The 25,015-nt window shown below is 37.8% G+C and overlaps 1 protein-coding gene across 3 annotated transcripts in view; it reads left to right on the plus strand.

Annotated features, from left to right (window-relative positions):
- Nucleotides 1-25,015, plus strand: part of KIF3A (kinesin family member 3A) — a 55,909-nt gene that overhangs the window by 4,511 nt on the left and 26,383 nt on the right. For all 3 annotated transcript variants that reach the window (XM_082724541.1, XM_082724542.1, XM_082724540.1), the window contains 3 exons: nucleotides 12,713-12,857; nucleotides 13,002-13,086; nucleotides 22,788-22,893. In XM_082724541.1, the coding sequence (XP_082580667.1) occupies nucleotides 12,713-12,857; nucleotides 13,002-13,086; nucleotides 22,788-22,893 (336 nt within the window). The remainder of the gene's footprint in view (nucleotides 1-12,712; nucleotides 12,858-13,001; nucleotides 13,087-22,787; nucleotides 22,894-25,015) is intronic.

The raw sequence follows: 25,015 nt of genomic DNA on the forward strand, positions 1-25,015 counted from the left end.
GTGTGAGGTAAGGGTGTACGTTCTTTGCCTCCCCTGCCCCCCATCGATGTATATCCAGTTGTTGGAGCACCATTTGTTAAGACTCTCCTTTCCTTATTGAATTAACTTGTTGCTTTTGTCAAAAATCAACAGACTGCAATGGCATGGGTTTATTTCTGGATTGTCTCTTCTGTTCCAGTATCCTGTTTTTATTACTATAGGTTTTTGTGTTGAAATTAGGTAGTGTATATTTTCTAGCTTTATTATTATTTTTCAGAATTGTTTTGGCTTCTCTGGATCCTTTGTATTTTCACATATATTTTAGGATTGCCTTTTCAATTTTCACAAAAAAAGCCCCAAAAAACCTACTGGGATTTTGGTAGGGATTGTATTGAGTTGTTATTCTGACAATATTGAGCCTTCTAATCCAGAACACGGTATCTCTTTTCATTTATTTATATTTTGTTTAATTTCTCTCATCAGCATTTTGTTGTAGTTTCTAATGTGCAGGTCTTATACTTATTTTCATGAGTTTATTCCTAAGTATTTTTTTAAAGATTTTATTTATTTATTTGATAGAGAAATCACAAGTAGATGGAGAGGCAGACAGAGAGAGAGAGGGGAAGCAGGCTCCCTGCTGAGCAGAGAGCCCGATGCGGGACTCGACCCCAGGACCCTGAGATCATGACCCGAGCCGAAGGCAGCGGCTTAACCCACTGAGCCACCCAGGTGCCCCCCTAAGTATTTTTTTAACCTGTTTCCTTTTTTAAAGATTTTTATTTATTTGCTAGAGAGAAAGAGAGTGTGCCAACACACAGAAGCAGGGGGAGGGGCAGAAGGAGAGGAAGAAGCAGACTTCCCTGCTGAGCAGGGAGGTGGGGGAGAGGGGAGAGCTTGATCCCAGTTCCCTGTCTCCCCATAATGACCTGAGCCAAAGGTAGACACTTAACAGACTGAGCCACTCAGCCACTCCACCTCTTTCTTTTTAAAATTTAAGTTCTAGTTAACATACCATGTATTCCTAAGTATTTTGGATGCTTTTGTGAATACAAAATACACAAAATTGATATTTTAGTAGTTTTTTTAAATTAACATAAAATTCAAATAACAGAATTCACTGTTTTAATCATTTTACAGTATACAAGTCAGGGGTTTCATACATTCACAGTGTTGTATAACTATCACTGTTATCTGTTTCCAGAACATTTCCATCACCCCCAAAAGAAACTATGTATCTATTAGCAGTTACTCTCACTTTTGCTCCCTCCTACCCTAGCAACTATGTATTTACTTTCTATGTGTATGAGTTTGCCTCTTCTGGACATTTCATATAAATAGAATCATACACTTTACAGTCTTTTATGTATGGCTTCTTTGACTTGGTATAATGTTTTCTGTGTTCCACATTATAGTATGTATCAGGACTGCATTTTTTTTTTTTTTAAGATTTTATTTATTTGAGAGCGAGCACAAGCATGGGGCTGGGTGGGGGGGAGGAGCAGAGGAGTAGGGAGAAGCAGATGCCCTGCTCAGCAGGGAACCCCATGTGGGGCTTGATCCCAGGACTCTGGGATCATGACCCCTGCTGAAGGCAGGGGCTGAACCGACTGAGCCACCCAGGTGCCCAGGACTGCATTTTTTAATGGTCAGTTAATACTCTATCGAATGGATATGCTGTATTTTATATATCCATTTATCCACTCATGAGTATTTGGGTTGTTGCCTTTTTTTTTTTTTTTTGCTATTATAAATAATATTGCTGTGAATATTCTTGTTCTTGTCTTTGTGTAAATGTATGTTTTCCCCTTGCTCAGGTAAATACCTAGGAGTGGAATTGCTGGGTCAGGAGGTTAACTGCCAGATTATTTTCCATTGCAACTGTGCGGTTTTTACATTCCCACTAGCAATGTATGAGGTTTCCAGTTTCTTCACATCTTTGCCAAAAAGTGTTGTTGTCTTTTTGGTTACAGCCTTCATAGTGGTTTTGAAGTGATACTGTGTTTTGCAGTTAATTTTTGTACAAACACCCTGCAACCTTATTAAACTTATTATTTCTGGTAGGCTTTTATTTATTTATTGGTAACTTCCCTAGGATTTTTTTTTTAAGATTTTATTTATTTGACAGACAGTTCACAAGTAGGCAGAGAGGCAGGCAGAGAGAAGAGGGGGAAGCAGGCTTCTCGCTGAGCCAGATGCAGGGCTTAATCTCAGGACGCTGGGATCATGACCTGACCTGAAGGCAGAAGCTTCAATCCACTGAACCACCCAGGCGCCCTTTCCCTACAATTTTTTATATACGTGAGCATGTTACCGTCAAATACAGGTAGTACAATTTCTTTCCCATCTTTTAGTTACCCGAATTGCCCTGGCTAGAACCTCAAGTACAGTGTTGAACATGAGTGGTGAGAGTGGACATTTTTGTTTTGTTCCAGATCTTAGGGAGAAAGCATTCACTGTTTTACCAGTAAGTATGATGTTATCTATAGATTTTTGTCTGATTAAGTTCTCCTCGGTTCTTTTGTCCCCATCCGGGGAATGGATTTTGGATCTTGTCAAATGAATTTTTTTCAGCACCTATTGAAATCGTCTTTTTTTTTTTTTAAAAATTGTTAGTATATTCAGTTACATTGATTTTTAAATGTGAAACCAGGAGCACCTGGGTGGCTCAGTGGATTAAGCCTCTGCTGTAGGCTCAGGTCAGGGACTCAGGGTCTGCACTGGGCTCTCTGCTCAGCAGGGAGCTGCTTCCCCCTCTCTCTCTGCCTGCTGCTCTTCCTGCTTGTGATCTCTCTCCCTGTCAAATAAATAAATAAAATCTTAAAAAAAAATGTAAAACCAGTCATGCCACTTGGTCATGGTATATTACCCTTTTGTATGTTGTTACATTTGATATGCTAAAATTTTGTGTAAACTTTTTTTTTTGGTCTATGTTCAGGAGGGATATAGTAGTTTTCTTGTAATGTCTTTATCTGTTTTTTTTTTTTTTTTTAACCAGGATAATGCTAATTTCATAGAGTGAGTTGGAAAGTATTCCCTCCTTTTTAATCATATGAAAAAAATATGTATAGAATTAGTATTATATCTACCCTAAGCATTTGGTAAAATTTACCAGTGAAGCCAAATGGGCCTGGAGTATTTTTTTGTGGAAAGGTTTTTAAAGATTCAGTGTCTTTAATAATATAAGGCTTTTTTTTTTTTTAAGATTTTATTTATTTATTTGACAGAGAGAGATGACAAGCAGACAGAGAGGCAGGCAGAGAGAGAGGAGGAAGCAAGCTCCCCGCTGAGCAGAGAGCCCAATGCGGGACTTGATCCCAGGACCCTGAGATCACGACCCGAGCCGAAGGCAGCGGCCTAACCCACTGAGCCACCCAGGCGCCCCAATATAAGGCTTTTTGAATTACCTGTTTTTCTTTTAGTGAGCTCTGGAAGTTTATCTTTCATGGAATTTGTCTCTGTCATCTAGGTTGTTGAATTTATTGGCAAAAAGTTGTTCATATTCTCTATTCTTGTGTTAGAATGTGGTGGTGTAATCTTTCTCTGATATTGTTATATGGTACATGATATATGGTAATTTGTGTCATCTCTTTTTCTTGTGACGAGTCTGGTGGAGGACTAATATAATAGGAGTAGTTTCTCTTCCTTTATTCCTTTTTCTACTTTTGGTGGAAGCTGAGGTCATTGTTTTGAGTCCTTTGTAACTTTCTAATATGGAGATTTATGCTATGAATTACCCTCTAAGTACTGCTTTAGTGGTGGTGTACAGATTTTGACATACTGTGTTTTCATTTTCATGCAGTGCAGGGTACTTTCTCCTTTTCCTCTTGATTTCTTCTTTGATCCTTGGGTTATTTAGAAATGTGTTAGTTTCCAGATAATTTGGGATTTTCCAGAGATATTTCTATTACTTAATGTCTAGTTTATTTTTTTTTAATATTTTATTTATTTATTTGACAGACAGAGATCACAAGTAGGCAGAGAGGCAGGTAGAGAGAGAGAGGAGGAAGAAGGCTCCCCGCTGAGCAGAGAGCCCGACGTGGGGCTCGATCCCAGGACCCTGAGATCATGACCTGAGCTGAAGGCAGAGGCTTTAACCCACTGAGCCACCCAGGCGCCCCACTTAATGTCTAGTTTAATCCCGTTTTAGAGAATGTGCTATGTAAAACTTGAACCTTTTGAAATTAGAGACTTATTACATGACCCAGAATAAATTTATTATAAAATGTCTGTATTTTCTTCAAAACAATGTGTATTTTGCTGTTGTTGGGTGGAGCATTCTATACATGTTCATTACATCAATTTGCTTGATTGTTTCGTTCAGATTTTCTATTATTTTCTACTTGGTCTGTCGATTACTGAGACAGGTATTAAATTCTCTTACTGTGTTTTTATGTGCCTTTTCCTTTCAGTTCTATCACTTTTTACTGGATGTATTTTGAAACCCTGTGAGTAGGTGCCTAAGTGCTTAGGTGTTTCAAGTCCTCTTCATGCATTAACCTTATTGTCATTATGAAATTACTCTTTATCCGTAGTAATGTTCTTTACTCTGAAACCTACTTTGATATTAATACAGACATTTTAACTTTGTTTTGATTTAATGTTAACATGGTATATCTTTATTCATCTTTTTAACTTTTAACATATTTGTGTTTTTATATTGAAAGTACATTTCTAGTGTGTAGTTATACTAGAGGTCACTAAGATTATACCAGGTTCAGAGGTTGGTAGGAGAAGTCAAGGGACTCGGGTTATAATTGTACTTAGAGCTTTGGTTTATTAGAACAAAAAAGATGCCAGAAAAAGAAAACAAGAAACAGTAAGGGGAAAAGGTGCATGGGGAAAAGTGTGGAGGAAACCAGGTACAAACTTCCAAGAGTCATTTCCTAGTGAACACACAGAATGTGCTTAATTCTTCTACCACTGAATGTGACAATACCTGTCAGATCTTGGCTGTCAGAAGCTTTGTAAGAGACACAGTGTCCCAGGTTTTTGTTGGAGCCTGCTCATGTGGATACCCTCAGCCTCGCCCTTGTCAAGATTCTACACTCACAGAAGGAAAACAGGTGTTTAGCATAAACCACCTTGTTTATACAAACAATTTAGGCATAATGAGCTACTCTGTGTTGGGGAATGAATGGCAAGAACCCTCCCTAAATCCAAATTCCCAGATGTTAGTCAAAGGCCAAACTTGAAAGCAGGCCTCTCAAAGAGTAGTAGCCCCAGATCTGTTGTTAGTTCTCTTATGCATTGCATTGTACATTGTATCGTTGATAGTATTTTGGTTTTTTGTTGTTGGGTTGTTTTTTAAATCCAACCTTGCTGTCTTTGCTTTTTAATTGGGTTATCAAAACCATTTATGTTCTGCTGTTTGTTTTCTCTTTATACTCTTTTTTTTTTTTTAAAGATTTATTTATTTATTTATTTGACAGAGATCACAAGTAGGGAGAGAGGCAGGCAGAGAGAGAGGAAGGGAAGCAGGCTTCCTGCTGAGCAGAGAGCCCGATGCGAGGCTCGATCCCAGGACCCTGGGATCATGATCTGAGCCGGAGGCAGAGGCTTTAACCCACTGAGCCACCCAGGCGTCACTCTTTATACTCTTATCCTTTGTATTATTCCATTCTGTCTTCTCTGTTGGCTTATAGTGATACAACTTTGTTTTATTTTAGTGGTTGCTTTAAGGTTTATAATATAACTCTAATATATCACACTTCACTGTCACGTGTTATTCTATAATATTTTTTGCGTAGTAAAAATTATTTTTTATTTTTTGTTTTATTTTTATTATTTTAAAAATTTTATTTATTTGACAGACAGAGATCACAAGTAGGCAGAGAGGCAGGCAGAGAGAGAGGAGGAAGCAGGCTCCCCGTTGAACAGAGAGCCTGATGCGGGACTCGATCCCAAGACCCTGAGATCATGACCGGAGCCAAAGGCAGAGGCCCAACCCACTGAGCCACCCAGGCACCTGTAAAAATTTTTTTTTTAAACTATACTTCTAGTTGTCTCCTCCCAAGTTTGGTGGTAGTGGTGGTGTTTTGTATTTGTGTGTGTGTGTGTGTGTGTGTGTTTTAAAGATTTTATTTATTTGTCAGATGGAGAGAGAGAGTGAGAGAGCCAGCGTGCACAAGCTGGGGAACTGCAGGCAGAGGGAGAAGCAGACTCCTTGCTGAGCAAGGAGCCTGATGTGGGGCTCTATCCCAGGACTTTCAGATTATAACCTTAATCAAAGGCAGATGCTTGACTGATTGAGCCACCGAGGCATCCCTGTGGTGGTGGTGGTGTACATTTACTTCTATGTGTTATAAACTCCAAACCACGTTGCCTTTATTTTTGTTTAAACCATCAGTTGTTTTTAGAGAGATTTAAGTAATAGGAAAACACATATTTTCTTACTTAGGTACTCACCATATTTGATACTCTTTATTCCCTCATGTAAGAGGAATCTGTAGTTCTATCTAGTACCATTGTTTCTGCATTGGATAACTTCCTCAAGTGTTTCTTAGAGTGCAAATCTGTGGGTGACGAATTCTTTCAGCTTTTGTAGTCCAGAAAGTATTTATTTTGCCTTTGTTTTTGAAAGAAATTTTCACCAGATGTAGGGTTCTAGGTTGATAGTTTCTTCTTTTAATACTTGAAGGATAGTCCTCTACTGTCATTTGCGTTTTGTTCTACTGGAATTCTTTATTGGTTCTTCTTTACATAACATATCTTTCTCTGGTTACTTTTTAGATTTTCTTTTATATCACTGGTTTTGAACTTTTTGACTATGATGTGCCACGGTTTATTTTTATTTATGTTTCTGTGCTTACAGTTCATTAAGCTTTTTGGATCTGTGAGTTTGTAGTTTTCATCAAATTTGGAAAATTTTTAGCCATATTTCTTTAAATATTTTTCCGGTCCCCACTCTCTGCTTTAGGGCCTGCAGTAACATGTATATTAAACTGCTTAAAATTGTCCCACAGCTCACTGATGCTGTTTTTCTTTTTTGTATTTTTTTTCTCTGTATTACATTTTTTATTGTTTCTGTTGTTATGTGTTGAAGTTTACTAATCTTTTATTCTGCAGTGTCTAGTCTACCATTAATCTTATCTATCGTATTTTTCATCTCACACATTGTAGTATTCATCCCTAGAAGTTTGATTTGGGTCTTTTTGTATCTTCCATCCAAGTTCTTCCAGACTTTCATCCAAAGTTTCCAGTTAACTTTTTAACATATAGAATATAGTTTTTATCTGTTTTAAAGTCCTGTGTGCTATTTCTAACATTTGTGTCAGTTCTGAATTGGTTTTGACTGGTTGATGCATTTCTTTATTATGAGTTATATCTTTTTGCTTTTTTGCAAGCTTGGCAAATTTTGGTTGGGCATCAAACACTCTGAATTTTACCTTAGCTCTTTGATTTTTTTTATTCATTTAAGCTTTCAGGAGCTTTGTTCTCAGTGGCAGTTATTTGAAAATGGTCTGCTTCTTTCAGATCTTTTTTTATTTTTTTAGTTGCAGACATAGAATTTAGTGATTCATCAGTTGTGTGTAACACCCAGTGCTCATTACTTGAAGTGCCCTTCTTAATGCCCATCACCCAGTTGCCCCATCCCATCTCCCCTCCAGCAACCCTCAGTTTGCTTTCTAGAGTTAAGTGTCTCTTATGTATGGTTTGCCACCTTCTCAAATTTCATCCTATTTTTCCTTCTCTTTCCCTATGTTCATCTGTTTTGTTTCATAAATTCCACATATGAGTGAAATCATGTGGTATTTGTCTTTCTCTGACTTTCTGATCTTTTAAAGGTCTTTAGTTAGGACCGGAGCAGTGCTCAGTCTAAGGTTATTCCCCTGATTCTGAGGCAAGACCTTTTTGTTTGGTGTACCTGATGTCCTGTGCATCATGAGGTTTTCCAGTCTGGCTGGTTTAAACAGATACAGTTTCTGGCCTTTGTGAGCATTGAGGACTCTCCCTTCCAAATGATTCTCCTCCCCCCATATTTAGATAGTTCCTCACACTTTGGAGAGGCTTGGTGCTCCACTAAATAATGGAAGAAGACCTGCAGACCTCTGGAATCTGTAGCTTTCTGCATAGTGTTATTCTTTCCACTACTGCGTCCTACAAATTCTAGCCACGTTGCTCTCTCTGGATTCTGGACTCCTTCTTTGCTCAGGAAATCTGCTCATCACTCCTTGGATTTCCCCTCCTGCTCTGTGGTTGATTCTCTCACAAGGCAGGTAGTTGGGAAGTCAAAGGCCCGCCTATCTATTAGCCAACTTTTGGGCGTCACAGGCCTTTGTTGACTGAGGTCCATTGTCTTGAAAACTATTGCTTCATATATTTAGTCTGCTTTCCTTTCAGTCAAGAGTGTAAATCTGGTCCTTACTACTCCATCCTTGTTGGAAGCAGTAGTGTCACTCAGTTTTGAAATAACAGAATTCTGTATTTTAAAAAACAAATGTGGTACAGAGTAATATATAAATGTCAAGGGACTTTTCACCTATTTTCCACCTATTATGCTGACTGAAATTGTTGATAGTAGCATAGAACAATATGTTTAAAAAGGACAAAAATCAGGAATGTTGTAACATAGAGTGTAGTTTCCTTGGCATTATTCAAATGTGCAGTGGCAAGTACATAATCCTTCCACCATTTAAAACATTTTTTTTCAATTAATAAACTTTGTTCTTTAGAACAGCTTTAGGAAAATTAAGTACAGAGATTTCCTGTATATCCCTTGTCTCCAGACATATACAAAGTTCCCCACTGTCAATATCCTGCACCACAGTGGTACATTGATTACAAATGATGAACATACATTGACACATCAGCATCATCCAAAGTTCATAGTTTACATTAGCGTTCACTCTTGGGGCTGTACATCCTATGGATTTTGACAAAAACATAATGTGTATCCACTATTATAATATAAAGAATAGTTTCACTTCTGTGCTGCTAATTTATCCTTCCTTCCCCGGCTAAACCTAGCAACCACTAATCTTTTTACTGTCTCCATAGTTTCACCTTTCCTAGAATGTCATGCAGTTAGAATTGTATAGTATGTAACCTTTCAGTTTGGCTTCTTTTACTTAGTAATATGCACTGAAGTTTTCTCCATGTCTCTTCATGGTTTGATACCTTTTATCTTTTTTTGTGTGTGTGCTGATAATATCCTGTTGTCTGGATGTACCACAGTTTATTTATCAATTCACTTACCTACAGCAGGACATCTTGATTGCCTCTAAATTTTGGCAGTTATGAATATACACTGCTGTAAACATCCATATACAGATTTTTTGTAGGCCTTCTACCATTTTTAAGATGTAGTCATGAAATGGGTAGGTTGGGTAAGATTTTTAGGTCATTTCTAGTTTTAATAAGTAAAGTTTTTGTTTTTTTTTTTTAAGATTTTATTTATTGGGGTGCCTGGATGGCTCAGTTGTTAAGCATCTGCCTTTGGCTCAGGTTGTGGTCCCTGGGTCCTGGGATTGGGTTCCCTGCTCAGCAGGAGGTCTGATTCTCCCTCTCCCACTCTCCCTGCTTGTGTTACCTCTCTTGCTGTGTCTGTCTCTCTCAAATATATAAATAAAATCTTAAAGATAAAGGCTTTATTTATTTGAGAACAGAGAGAGAGCACATGCAGGGAGAACAGCAGGTGGAGACAGAAGCAGGCTCCCTGCTGACAAGGAGCTGGATGTGGGAGTCATCCTAGGACCCTGGGATCATGACCTGAGTCAAAGGCAGATGTTTGACAACTGAGCCACCCAGGTGTCCCTTAAGAGGTAAAGTTTTAAGTGAAGTTCATATTGAAGGAAATGCTAGCATTAGCTTTATTAGATTGGACATAACAAAACTAGAAATTTAGAATCTCATCTCTGAAAATGAGATGACATACTTTTATTCTAGGGGATTCCTGGTCCTCATTTCTCAGCTTTAAAATTATAGATCAATATCCTTTTTGAATCCATAGTCTTTATATAATTAATGAATTCATAGAAATTGTATTAGGATTAGTTTTGAATTAAAAATTTGGCCATTACATACTTTTAAAAAATAAGGGCTCTAGAGCCAAATGGATTTTGTTCGCATCTTATTTCTACCACTTACTATGACATCGAACAAGTAACTCAACCTCTATAAGCCTTTGTTTCCTGAGCTAAAGTATGGGGATATAAATAGTTCTTTGCTCTTAGGATTGGGGTGAAAACTCAGCGAGGATGCATGGCCTAGCTCATGGCACATGCTCCATAAATGATAGCTGTTATGTCAGCTCTCACAGGTGGTCTGCAGGCTCATATTTTCAGCTCATTTTTTTTTTTAAGATTTTTTATTTTATTTTATTTTTATTTTATTTTATATTTGACAGAGAGGCAGAGAGAGAGGGAAGCAGGCTCCCCACTGATCAGAGAGCCCTATGCGGGGCTTGATCCCAGGATGCTGGGATCATGACCTGAGCTAGAGGCAGAGGCTTTAACCCACTGAGCCACTCAGGCGCCACATATTTTCAGCTCTTTTGAAGGCAGTATGTTACATTCTTTTTTTTTTTTTTTAAAGGTATTTATTTATTTATTTATTTGAGAGAGAGACAGAGAGAACATGAGCGAGGAGAAGGTCAGAGAGAGAAGCAGACTCCCCGTGGAGTTGGGAGCCCGGTGCGGGACTCGATCCCGGGAGTCCGGGATCATGACCTGAGCCGAAGGCAGTCGTCCAACCAACTGAGCCACCCAGGTGTCCCAGTATGTTACATTCTTAATGGCATAGTTTGAAATATTTAGCGAATTAGGAAAAAAATCAAGACTTTTTTATTCCCATGTGTAAAAAATGTCTTCTGTTGTGATTAAGTATTGTGATGATTGTCACAGAAAGTCTGAAATTGATAGTGACATAAGAAGTTACTTGCATGGGGTGGAAGTAGTTGAAAAGCCATGTTGTTTGTGTGGTCTTCTCACACTGTGCTATCTCCTGCAGAAATTGCACCCGTTCCCAGGGGCTCTAGTGGGTAAATACATCTCATCCCTCCACCTGCCTGCTTGACACATGCTTTTGGGTGTGTCATGGGCACTTAGAGCTCAATATGCCTTCAACTGAATTCATGGTCTTTCCCTTCAAATGGTCATTTCTTCTGGTGATGTTCACCGTCTCAGTATATGGCATAGCCATACATCCCTTGTTCACGCTAGAAGTTGAAAGGCATCTTGGATTCTTCCTTTTCCTTGGTCCCCTGGCCAGTTATTTCCTAGGTGCTGTTGCTTCTAACTGTTTCATATATCTGAAATTCTACCACCTTTCTCTTTCCCTTCTGTTAACCACTCCAGCTCTTTGACTGGTTTCTTCACATCTCCCCTTCCTTTCTTCCAGCTCATTGTACACAGTGTAGCCATAGCGATCCTGCTGTCACTCTAACTGGCCTCACTTTCCTTTTAGGATATGTTCTTAAAACCTTAGTATGGCCTTCTTGGCGGTGTGCAGTTAGGCCCCTGCTGGTGTCTTTACCTCTGTGCCCATCACCTTCATTTACCATCTCTGTTTCTTCCATTCTAATCTTGTTTCATTTCCTCAGAACCTCTGTTTTCTTTCTTCTTGCTATCCACTCTCTTGCTATCTAACTCTTAATCATATTTCAGATTGTATCTTAAACCTTACCTTTTCTGGACGGCCTTTCTTGACCTCCCTCTACTTTCTTCTTGTGCCATTTACCCTGCCTAGATTACATCCCTTTACTCTCAGCTATTCCCAACATTCCCAGCATTCATTATTCCCAACATTCATCCTGCTTGCAAATACTTGACCAGTATCTCCTTCTAAGATGATGCATACCATACGATTAAGGATTGTTTGTCTTGTTTGTCACTGTGTCCCTAGTGCCTAGCTAGCATAGTGCTTACTCAGGGTGTGCTAAGTAGTTGCTGAATGAATGAATGTTAGGTATTTAGAAAGTTTAAATTGTGTCTGTAATTACCTATAATAATTGTATTGTCACATTTTTTAACTCCCCCATTCCTTACAGCTTTTACTTAAAAAATACATATTTTTAGGGGCCTGCCTCAGTCATTAAACATCTGCCTTTGGCACAGTGCCTTTTGGCACATCCCTCCCACTCCTGCTTGTGTGCCCTCTCTCACTGTCTCTCTCTCTTAAATAAATAAAAGTCTTTAAAAAAAAAAGTATTTTTGAATGAATTTTAGGATTAAGAAGAAAAAAAATCCTGTCATTTACTTGTACTGTACTAGGTATCATTCTGGTTGTGTGCAATAAATTGTTTCATTTGGTTCTTAGTGTTCATGTCAGGTAGTTATTCTTGTCCTCATTTTAGCACTGAGGAGACAGTCTTTGGGTACATTCTTATCTAAGCTCAGGTGGCTAAAAAGATAACACTGAGGTCCTTCCATTCTAAACCTGTATTCTTTTGTTGCTGCAATTATACTACCTTCTCCAATTTAATGTCCACATTAAGTAATTAACATACACATTATAGTAAATATCTTATAATTTGCCATAATGTAAAATTTTGCTTTTAGGGCTTGGGATACTTTTTATGAATAATTAGGACTGTTTCATTGACTTGATAACATTAACCATGCTTGATTTGTGATACAGAGTAAATATTGCTGATAATAAAAGTGACATTTGTACTTGAATAAATTTTAAATCCAGGGAAGAAATTGCATCACAGTGTCAAAGGAATTACTTTTAAGAGCTGTTGTTCTGTAGCATTAGACTCTAAAAAGTGATTGATTCTCTTCATCATTTTCAGGGACTATCTTTGCATATGGACAAACTGGAACAGGCAAAACTTTTACCATGGAAGGCGTTCGAGCTGTTCCTGAACTTAGAGGAATCATTCCAAATTCATTTGCTCACATATTTGGTCATATTGCAAAAGCAGAGGGTGATACAAGGTAAAAGAGAATTCTTTTATTTTCTAATATTGAGAAGTACAAACATAAGAGAGACATATAGGTATAAAACTTATAAACACATTTGAACACATTCTAAAACTTTTTCGGCTCTTTATGCTTTATGAAATGATGTTTTATTTATAGATTTTTGGTTCGAGTGTCTTATTTGGAAATATATAATGAAGAAGTCCGTGACCTTTTGGGCAAGGATCAGACACAGAGGTTAGAGGTAAGGATAACTGAAATTGAAGTACTTTCCAAAGTAGTAGAATGCTAAATTAAGGTTCTTTTTATCCAAAGATATTTTAAATATTTTACTTATTTTTTGATGGTAATATGATCATGATTCAAAATCTAAAATATTGTGAAAATTAATGCTTTGAAAAGTGGTTCCTATCCTATTTGCCCACTTTTCCCCAACCTAAGATAACCACTTTCAGTATTCCTTCTTTGTTCCTTTATGTAAGTATCACCAAATAAAATTTTACTTCTACTCCATGAGTAGTTATATATGAACATTGATCTGTACTTTTTAAAAATTAAAATTCTCATTCAAATAAGTGTAGAGTCACATGTCGCTGTAAGAAAGAATGTGGAGAGATTACCCTTGACATAGATGTATCTTTTATACAGTTTTCCCCAGTGGTAACATTTTACAGAGCTGTAGTAGAGTATCACAACCGTGATACTGTTGTTGATATTGTCTACAGATTTGGCTCACAGTGCTGCAGTTTTCTTTGTACTCTTTGTGTTTAGATTGATAGATCCATTATCATGTTAAGGTACGAAACAGTCGTATCACAAGGACGCCTCCTGTTGTCATTTTATGACCACATCCACTGCTAGCCAGACTACATTGCTCTGTCACCATTCCTAACCCCTGACAATCCCTAATCTGCTTTCCAGTTCTAAAATTCTGTCTTTTCAAAAATGGTACATAAATAGAACCATACATATGTAACCTTTTGGGATTGGCCTTTTTCACTTGGCATAAGCCCTGTGAGATTGATCCAAGTTGTTGAATGTATTGATAGCTGATTACTTTTTATTGCTGAGTGGCACTGCATGGTGCTTACATTCAAAGCTCAACAGTTCACCTGTGGAGGGACATCTGGGCAGTTTATAGTTTTGGGCTATTATGAATCAAGCATCTATGAACATTCGATACAAATTTTTATGTGAGTGTAAGTTTTCTTTTTCTGGTATGAATGCCAGGAATTGATTTTAAATTTTTTTTTAAAGATTTTATTTATTTATTTGACAGAGATCAAAAATAGGCAGAAAGGGAGGCAGAGAGAGAGAGGGGGAAGCAGGCTCCCCGATGAGCAGAGAGCCTGATGCGGGGCTTGATCCCAGGACCTTGGGATCATGACCTGAGCTGAAGGCAGAGGCCTTAACCCACTGAGCCACCCAGGTGCCCCAGAATTGATTTTTATTTTAAATTTTTTATTTTTTATAAACATATATTTTTATCCCCAGGGGTACAGGTCTGTGAATCACCAGGTTTACACACTTCACAGCACTCACCAAAGCACATACCCTCCCCAATGTCCATAATCCCACCCCCTTCTCCCAAACCCCCTCCCCCCAGCAACCCTCAGTTTGTTTTGTGAGATTAAGAGTCACTTATGGTTTGTCTCCCTCCCAATCCCATCTTGTTTCATTTATTCTTCTCCTACCCACTTAAGCCCCCATGTTGCATCACCACTTCCTCATATCAGGGAGATCATATGATAGTTGTCTTTCTCTGCTTGACTTATTTCGCTAAGCATGATATGCTCTAGTTCCATCCATGTTGTCGCAAATGGCAAGATTTCATTTCTTTTGATGGCTGCATAGTATTTCATTGTGTATATATAGCACATCTTCTTGATCCATTCATCTGTTGATGGACATCTAGGGTCTTTCCACAGTTTGGCTATTGTGGACATTGCTGCTATAAACATTCGGGTGCACGTGCCCCTTTGGATCACTACGTTTGTATCTTTAGGGTAAATACCCAATAGTGCAATTGCTGGGTCATAGGGCAGTTGTATTTTCAACATTTTGAGGAACCTCCATGCTGTTTTCCAGAGTGGCTGCACCAGCTTGCATTCCCACCAACAGTGTAGGAGGGTTCCCCTTTCTCCGCATCCTCGCCAGCTTCTGTCATTTCCTGACTTGTTAATTTTAGCCATTCTGACTGGTGTAAGGTGATATCTCATTGTGGTTTTGATTTGTATTTCCCTGATGCCGAGTGATATGGAGCACTTTTTCATGTGTCTGTTGGCCATCTGGATGTCTTCTTTGCAGAAATGTCTGTTCATGTCCTCTGCCCATTTCTTGATTGGATTATTTGTTCTTTGGGTGTTGAGTTTGCTAAGTTCTTTATAGATTCTGGACACTAGTCCTTTATCTGATATGTCGTTTGCAAATATCTTCTCCCATTCTGTCAGTTGTCTTTTGATTTTGTTAACTGTTTCCTTTGCTGTGCAAAAGCTTTTGATCTTGTTGATTTTTGCTTGGATGATCTGTCCATTTCAGTGAGGGGAGTGTTAAAGTCCCCTACTATTATTGTATTATTGTTTATGTGTTTCTTTGATTTTGTTATTAATTGGTTTATATAGTTGGCTGCTCCCACATTGGGGGCATAGATATTTAAAATTGTTAGATCTTCTTGTTGGACAGACCCTTTGAGTATGATATAGTGTCCTTCCTCATCTCTTATTATAGTCTTTGGCTTAAAATCTAATTGATCTGATATGAGGATTGCCACTCCTGCTTTCTTCTGATGTCCATTAGCATGGTAAATTCTTTTCCACCCCCTCACTTTAAATCTGGAGGTGTCTTCGGGCTTAAAATGAGTTTCTTGGAGGCAACATATAGATGGGTTTTGTTTTTTATCCATTCTGATACCCTGTGTCTTTTGACAGGGGCATTTAGCCCATTAACATTCAGGGTAACTATTGAGAGATATGAATTTAGTGCCATTGTATTGCCTGTAAGGTGACTGTTACTGTATATGGTCTCTGTTCCTTTCTGATCTACCACTTGTAGGCTCTCTCTTTGCTTAGAGGACCCCTTTCAATATTTCCTGTAGAGCTGGTTTGGTGTTTGCAAATTCTTTCAGTTTTTGTTTGTCCTGGAAGCTTTTAATCTCTCCTTCTATTTTCAATGATAGGCTGGCTGGATATAGTATTCTTGGCTGCATGTTTTTCTCGTTTAGAGCTCTGAAAATATCATGCCAGCTCTTTCTGGCCTGCCAGGTCTCTGTGGATAAGTCAGCTGCCAATCTAATATTTTTACCATTGTATGTTACAGACTTCTTTTCCCGGGCTCCTTTCAGGATTTTCTCTTTGTCACTGAGACTTGTAAATTTTACTATTAGGTGACGGGGTGTGGGCCTATTCTTATTGATTTTGAGGGGCGTTCTCTGAACCTCCTGAATTTTGATGCTCGTTCCCTTTGCCATATTGGGGAAATTCTCCCCAATAATTCTCTCTAGTATACCTTCTGCTCCCCTCTCTCTTTCTTCTTCTTCTGGAATCCCAATTATTCTAATGTTGTTTCGTCTTATGGTGTCACTTATCTCTCGAATTCTCCCCTCGTGGTCCAGTAGCTGTTTGTCCTTCTTTTGCTCAGCTTCTTTATTCTCTGTCATTTGGTCTTCTATATCACTAATTCTTTCTTCTGCCTCATTTATCCTAGCAGTGAGCCCAGAATTGATTTTAAGTCAGAAATTGTTAAGGTGTTGGGACGCCTGGGTGGCTCAGTTGGTTAAGCGGCTGCCTTCGGCTCAGGTCATGATCCCAGCGTCCTGGGATCGAGTCCCACATCGGGCTCCTTGCTTGGCGGGGAGTCTGCTTCTCCCTCTGCCTCTGCCTGCCACTCTGTCTGCCTGTGCTTGCTCTCGCTTCTCTCTCTATGAGAAATAAATAAAATCTTAAAAAAAAAAAAAGAAATTGTTAAGGTGTCAAAAATCTACTAAGACCCATCATGAATATAGGAATTCAATGAAGAAATTTTTTGTACACTACTGAGTAACAGATGGGCACGAAAGACTATTTTTAATATGCATTTCAGAAAAGGGAAATGTGAAATTATATGCGTATATATTAGAGAATTACAAAATTTGTGAATAAGTATATTATGTTTTTAACTTAAAAGCTTAGCTGATTTTCATTAATTGTTTTTTTAAGTAGAGGTGTAATTCACAGAGGATAATAGTTATCCTTTTAAAGTGTATAATTTAGTGTATAATTTAGTTCTTAGTTATCTTCACAAAATTATACAACCATCACTATCTATATTCTGGAACATTTTCATTACCCCCAAAAGAAATTCCATGTCCCTTAGGAGTCACTCTCCATTCACCTTGCTCCTTACCTTCTGGTAATCATAACTTACTTTTTGTGCCAATGAATTTGCCTATTCTAGATCATATAAATGGAATCATATCAAATATGGTCTTCTGTTTCTTGCTTCTTTCATTAATAGTGTTTTTAAGGTTCATCAATGTACTTCATTTCCTTTTTTAAAAATAGGTTTATTGAGATACAAGTCATATACCATACAGTTTACTCCTTTAAAGTGTGCATCTCAGTGGTTTTTGTTATGTTCATAGAGTTGTACCTCTGTTGCCACAATCAGTTTTGGAACATTTTCCTTACCCCCAGAAGAAACGCTATGCCTCTTAAATGTCACTCTCAACCCAATCCTAGGCAATCACTCATCTACTTTTTGTCTCTATAGGTTTGCCTATTTTGGAAACATAATGTAAAGGAATAATGCAATATGTAGTGTTTGATGACTAGCTTCTTTGATTTAGAATAATTTTTCATGGCTCATCCATGCTATAGCATGTGTCAGTATTTAATTTTTTTGTTACTGTTGAAGAATAATCCATTGTATGGATACACCACATTTTATTGATTGCATCAAGTGAACATTGGGGTTGTTTCTGCTTTCCATCTATTATGAATAATGCTGTTATGAACTTAGTTGTACAAGTTGTACAAGTTTTGTGTAAATATGTGTTTTTGGTTCTCCTGGTTGTATACTTGAGTATAATTGCTGGATCCTGGGGTAACTGTATACTTCAGCATCTCAGGAACTGCCAGACTCTTACGCAGCGGCTGTACCATTTTATGTTCTCATCAACAGTGAATGAGGTTTCTGATTTGTCCACATCCTCGTCAGTGCTTGTTAGTGTCCCTCTACTAATTAGCCATTTTAGTCAGTGTCGAGTGGTATCTCTGTGGGCTCGATTTCCATCTTTGATGGCCAGTTATATTGAACATCTTTTCCCATGCTTATTAGCCATTTGAATACCTTCTTTAGAGAAATGTTAGTTTCAATCTTTTGCCTTTTTTTAATTGGGTAATTTGTTTTTTTGTTATTAAGTTGAATACTTATTTATATATTTTAGATAGAAATCCCTTAACAGGTATATGATTTACACATTTCCCCATTTATGGTTTTTTTCACTTTCATGATGGTTTCCTTTGAAGCACAAAAATTTTAAATTTTAACCATGTCTGATTTATTTATGTTTAGTTATGTTGCTTGTGTTTTTGGTGTTACAGCTAAGAAACCATTGTTTTATCCGACGTCATGAAGATTTATGCTTTTGTTTTATTCTAAGCGTTTTATAGTTGTCGCTTTTACATTTAGATCTTTGATCCATTTTGAGTTAATTTTTGTATATGTTGAGGTAGAGGACCAACTTCATTATTGTGCATGTGGATATCCAGTTGTCATAGCACCATTTGAAAAGACTGTTTTTATCCCCCATTGCACTTTCCTTTTTTGACTGAATATGGATTGTGGCGTTCTTTGCGTATCAGTACAGAGAAAGCCTCCTCATTCTTGTTTTTTCTATTGTCCTTTTAAAAGGCTGGCATCCTGTCTTTTATATGGACATAATTAAAATGTATTTAGCCAGCCCTCTCTTGATGAACACCTGGGTTGTTTCTAATCTTTTGCTGTTACAAACAATTCTGTAGTAAGCAGTGTTGTACCTACATGATTTCATACATGTGCAGGCATATCTGAGGATAGATTCCTGAAGCTAGATTGCTGGGCAGGTTAAGCAATTGGTAAATGTTACCAAATTTTTTAGCATATGAGACAGAAAAGATTAGCCTTTAAAATATTAATACTGAAATTTTGTTTAGAATTCCATTGTCAGTAAAATAACTAAAGAATAATGTGCATATGGTAATTGAAGAGAATATAGAATAATAGTAGAATAACAGTAGCCACCTTTGTAGAATGGTGTAGAATACATAATAGAATGACAGCAGCTACTATTATTAGGCTCTTATAATGTGAGAATAGGTATTATCACTTAGTGGTGGTAGTAGTAGTAGTACTTAGTTTATTTCATTTAATCTTTTCTAGCAGTTCAGTTTTGTTAACGTGAAAACCAAAGCCTGGAGGGGTTTCCTGACAGTCATGTAGCAGGTGAATGGTGGTATCATCTAGAATTATAGGGGTGGTTTTGGGAGTCCTTTCATCAGAGCTTGAGTTCTGGCTCTGATATCTTGAGCAAGTTACTTAATCTTTATGAGCCTTAGTTTGCCATTGTAATTGTTTTTGGTGTGCCCCAAACCATGCCCAAATAAAATAGCAAACTTAATAAATGTGTGTGTTCTGACTGCTCTATGGACTGGCATTTCCTATTTCTCTTTCTCTCCTTGGGAGGCTCTATTCCCTGACAGACAGCAATACTAAATTAGGCCAATTAACTGTACCATGGCCTTTACGTGTTCAAGTGAAAGGTAGAGTTACACATCTCTTTAAATCAAAAGCTAGAAAAGATTAAGCATATTGAGGAAGACATGTTGAAAGCCAGGATAAGCTGAAAGGCCTCCTCCACCAAACAGCAGCTTTTGATGGTAAAGGAGAAGTTGCTGAAGGAGATTAAAAGTGCTACTCTAGTGTACACACACGTGATAAGGAAGCAAACAGACTTATTACTGATGTAGAGAAAGTTTTAGTGGTTTAGACAAAAAATCATACTAGCCACAACATTCCCCTAAGCCAGAGCCTAATCCAGGGTGAGGCCATAACTCTCTTTAGTTCTTGAAGGCTAAGAGAAGTAAGGAGGCTGCAGAAGAAAAGTTTGAAACTGGCAAGGTTTTGCTCATGAGGTTTAAGGAAGCTATCTCCAGAATATGAAAGTGCATGATGAAGTAGCACGTACTGATGTAAGAGCTGGACAAGTTAACCAGGAGATCCAACTAAGATAATTCATGAAGGTGGCCACACTAAACAGCAGATTTGCAATGTAGATGACACAGCTTTCTATTGCAAGAAGATGCCATCTAGGACTTCAGTAACTAGAGAAGTGAAGTCAGTGCCTGGCTTCAATTTTAAGACAAACTGACTCTCTTATTACAGGCTAATGCAACTGGTGACTGTAAGTTGAGGCCAGTGCTCATTTAACAATGTTAAATTAACATTTAACATTCTTTAACATTCTGAAAACTCCTACCACCCTTAAGAATGATGCTAAGTATACTTTCTTTCATCTATAAATGGCACAACAAGGCCTGGATGACAGCACATCTGTCTACAACATGATTCGTTGAATATTTTTAAGTCTACTCTTGAGACCTCAGGAAAAAAAAATTTCTGTCAAAATATTACTGCTTATTGGGGCACCTGGGTGGCTCAGTGGGTTAAAGCCTCTGCCTTCAGCTCAGGTCAGGATCCCAAGGTCCTGGGATCGAGCCCCACATTGGGCTTTCTGCTCAGCAGGGAGCCTTTTTCCTCCTCTCTTTCTGACTGCTTCTCTGCCTACTTGTGATCTCTGTCAAATAAATAAATAAAAGCTTTAAAAAAATATATTACTGCTTATTCACTGTGCACCTGGTCACCTAAGAGCACAATGAATGAATGAGATGAGTCTTGTTTTTATGCCAGCTAACACAATATCCAGTCAGGGGCCTGTGGATCAAGTCTTGTTATTGAAGAAATACATTTCCTAAGGCTAGAGCTGCCATAGAGAGTTATTCCTCTAAAGGATCTGGGCAAAGTAAATTGAAAATCTTCTGGAAAGAATTCACACTTCTAGATGTCATTAAGAACATTCGTGATTCATGAGAAAAAATCATGGTATCAGCATTAACAAGAGTTTGGAAAAAGTTAATTCCAACCTTCATGGATGACTTTGAGGAGCTTGAGACTTGATGTGATGGAAACAGTAAGAGAACTAGGATTAGAAGTAGAGCCTGAATTGCTCCAATCTCATGATAAAACCTAATGGATGAGGAGTTACTTTTCATGGATGAACAAAGAAAATGTTTTTTTGAGACGACATCTACTCCTGGTGAAGATGCTGTGAAGACTTGAAGACTTGAAATGGCAACAAAGAATTTAGAGTATTTCAGAAAAGTTTGTTGATAGAGCAAGTGGCAGGGTTTGAGAGGATTGACTCCAATTTTGAAAGAAGTTCTGCTGTGGGTAAAATGTTAGCAAACAACATCACGTTCTGTGGAGAAATCATTGTTGAAAAGAAGAGTCAAATCACTGCAGCAAACCTTGTTTTATTTTAGGAAACTAACTGCCACAGCCTCCCCAGGCTTCAGCAACCCCCACCCTGACTGACCATCAGCAGCCATCAGCATTGAGACAGGATCCTCCACCAGCAAAAAGATGTTGACTGGCTGAAAGCTCAGATGATAGTTAGCGTCTTTAGCAATAAAATGTTTCTTAATTAAGGTGTATATTACTGTTTTTTAGACATAGTGCTATCACACACTTAATAGATTAAAGCGTAATGTAAACATAATTTTATATGGAGTGGGAAAGGAAGAAGCTCATTTGACATGGTTGGAGTATTCACTTGATTGTGGTGGTCTGCAACCCAACCTACAGTAGCACCCAGGATACCTGTATTTTGTTGACATGTGGTGGTGACTTCGAGGGCCTTCCAAAGTGAATTTTAGTTTCTAACACTGTATTTTAAGTAAATCCTTCCTAAATATATCCTTTATACTTGGTAAATAAGGTTACTCACAGAAAGGTAACATTTTATATACAGATATCATAGATCTGATTATTTCACACTGTTTGAAATCCTCCAGTGTCTTCAAGTTGTTAAGATAAAGACCAATAACCATGCTTAGTCATTTTTTTTTAAGTATTTTATTTATTTATTTGAGAGAGATCACAAGCAGAGGTAATGGGAGGAGGAGAAGCAGGCTCTCCACTAAGCAGGAAGCCCAATGCCGGACTTGATCCCAGGACCTTGGGTTCATTACCTAAGCCGAAGGCAGATGCTTAATCAACTGAGCCACCCAGGCGCCCCTGACTATGCTTAGTTTTATCTCTTGGCTACTTCTGTAGCCAGATATCTCACCTATTTTACCTGTGCTTCCTACTTTTTCCAGCCAACCTGGCTTTTTTGTTTGTTTTTTCCTTTTTCTAAGTGCCTAGTTTTGGCCCATTTCAGGATCCTAGCACATACTCTGTTCCTGCTACCCGAATCCAGGTTGGCAACCTCGTATTTCATCAAGTCTTAGCTTAAATGTCATCTTGGAGGATGTCGTCCTCCCTTTGCCTCTCCCCCTACTTGTGCTTGTGCTCCTTCTCTCTCTTTCAAAAATAAATGAATGGAATCTTAAAAACTAAATAAACATCATCGTGGGGAAGCTATACATCTCTGCTTTACTAGCTTAGTCTCTTTGTATTCTCCTACTGTTGAGAATTTTTTTTCTTCATGACATTATCCCAATTGAAATAATTAGTGGGTGGTGTTACTCATTTGTACATTCTTGCCATAGGTTGTTACCTGCACAAGTGTAGAAATTGTGTCTATTTTGTCCGTCACTGTATCTTCACTTTTTTAGCTGAGTGTCCAACACATAGTAGATGTTTGATAAATAACTATGGTGAAGTTATGGTATGTGTATAAAATCTTAAGGCCATTTTTTTCTTTTTTAGGTTAAAGAAAGACCTGATGTGGGAGTTTATATCAAAGATTTATCAGCTTATGTGGTAAATAATGCTGATGATATGGATAGAATTATGACACTAGGCCACAAAAATCGTAAGTGTAGTACATTATTGTGATTGAATATTTGTGTGTTGAGTAGGCTTTTAGAAACCAAATTGGTGGGCTTCTGGGTGGCTCAGTTGATTAAACGACTGCCTTAGGCTCAGTTCATGACCCCAGAGTCCTCGGATCCAGCCCTGCTTTGGGTTCCCTGGTATGCAGGAAGCCTGCTTCTCACTCTCCCACTCCCCCCCGCTTTTGCTGTCTCTCTCTATCAAATAAATAAATAAAATCTTTAGGGGAAAAAAAGAAAAAGCAAAACTGGTATGGCGCTTTGCCCTGGATTTTTTAAAGTTTCTTGACAGCCCTCTCTCCTTGATTATTTACTGTATAGAGAACGTATATGAATGAAAGAGATCACACATTGCCTTGTTTGCGAACCAAAATTTTGTGTCTTGGTACTACTGCTATATATTTGGAACTCTCATATAGCTAGCTGTCTCTTTTTAGCTATAATAATATTGGTTACATTTATTGAACATTTACTGTGTGGTAAGGACTTATGCTAAGTGCTTTCTTTATAAGAAGGGTCTTTTTAAAATCCTCAAACTGTACCATGAATATACTAAATTCCTGCTCAAGACTTAGTCTAAGTAACTTGTCCAAGGTTATGTACTACTTAGTGGCAGAGTGAATATCTGAACCTAGGCCGTTGATCATCATTAACCAAACATTTTACTGCCTTTATTTTGTTGACAAGAAAAGCAAACCAAAATTAAATGACTTTTTTTTTTAAGATTTTATTTGTTTATTTGACAGAGAGTTCACAAGGAGGCAGAGAGGCAGGCAGAGAGAGAGGGGGAAGCAGGCTCCCTGCTGAGCAGAGAGCCTGATGCAGGGCTCCATCCCAGGACCCTGAGATCATGACCTGAGCCGAAGGCAGAGGCTTTAACCCACTGAGCCACCCAGGTGCCCCTAAATGACATTCTTTTTAATAAGAGTTTTAAATTTTGTCAAAAGACTAAAAAACTGTAGCACTGTTTAATATACAGGACGCCCTAGGCCTAGTACTAGTGATGTTGCTAGCAGCAATTAGAGATCAGAAGTAAAAAACAAGAACATAGCAAGTGAACATCTTTTTTAAAAGTGTTTTTTGGTTAGACTGTAAATCTAGCAAACTCAATGATATTAAAAAAAATTAAAAATCAGTTGCATTCTAACAAGCCAAGTAGCAGAGAAAGGTCAAATTGTAACAGAAAAATGAGCAAAAGATACACATGAATATGTTATTCCCAGAACAGCTATACATAGCAACAAGCATACCACAGGGTGTCCAGCTTGGCAGGTAGTTGGGAAAATGGGTACTAAAACAAAAGTGGGACTTATTTTACCCGTTTTGGATGGAGGGATATCCAGGTTTGTGAAGCTCTGAAGAGATGGGCACTGGTGATGGGAATGGCAGGTGCTCTAGCCTTTTTGAAAGGGAGTGTAACAGTAACTGCTGAAATTTTTTAAATGAATTTCTCTTGACCCAGTGTTTCTAATTTTAATATATATCCAGATACATATTGATATATCTATATTGATAAATATCTCAAAAAAATCTTTAGACATAAAAAATGCCTTATTGCAACATTATTTGTAATAGAAAATTTGATGCAGACTATCAGTAAAACATTGGTTATATAAATATGGCACAGAAATACTATGGACCATATGAAGCTATTAAAAAAAAAAACACGAGTTAAATCTACATGTAGAGATTTGAAAGATTTTCAAGATATATCATTAAGTGAAAAGAAAGCAAATTACAGAATAGTGTGTACTGCATCATCCCATTTATAGATGTAGAAAGAAGCCAAATTGTTAAACAGCTGTGTATTTGGGCAAGTGTGTGTGTGATTCAACTTGTGTGTTTGTTAAATACTAATGAAAGAACATTTAATACTGGTTACCTTTAGGTAAGGGGAAGTAATATTGGAGAACAGGGTTATATGGAGCTTTTACTTTATGTTTTTTTATGTCTATTTCTGGATTTTTTTTTAATACCAGGAGTATGTTCATGTATCACTTATTCAAAAAAATTTTTTTTGACTTATGATTCCATTCATAGTAATGATTAAAACCACCCCTTAAAAACAAAGCAAAATAGGGGCACCTGGGTGGCTCAGTGGAT

The sequence above is a fragment of the Mustela nivalis genome, assembly GCF_964662115.1.
Source record: "Mustela nivalis genome assembly, chromosome: 3".
In the NCBI taxonomy this organism is placed as follows: Eukaryota; Metazoa; Chordata; class Mammalia; order Carnivora; family Mustelidae; genus Mustela; species Mustela nivalis.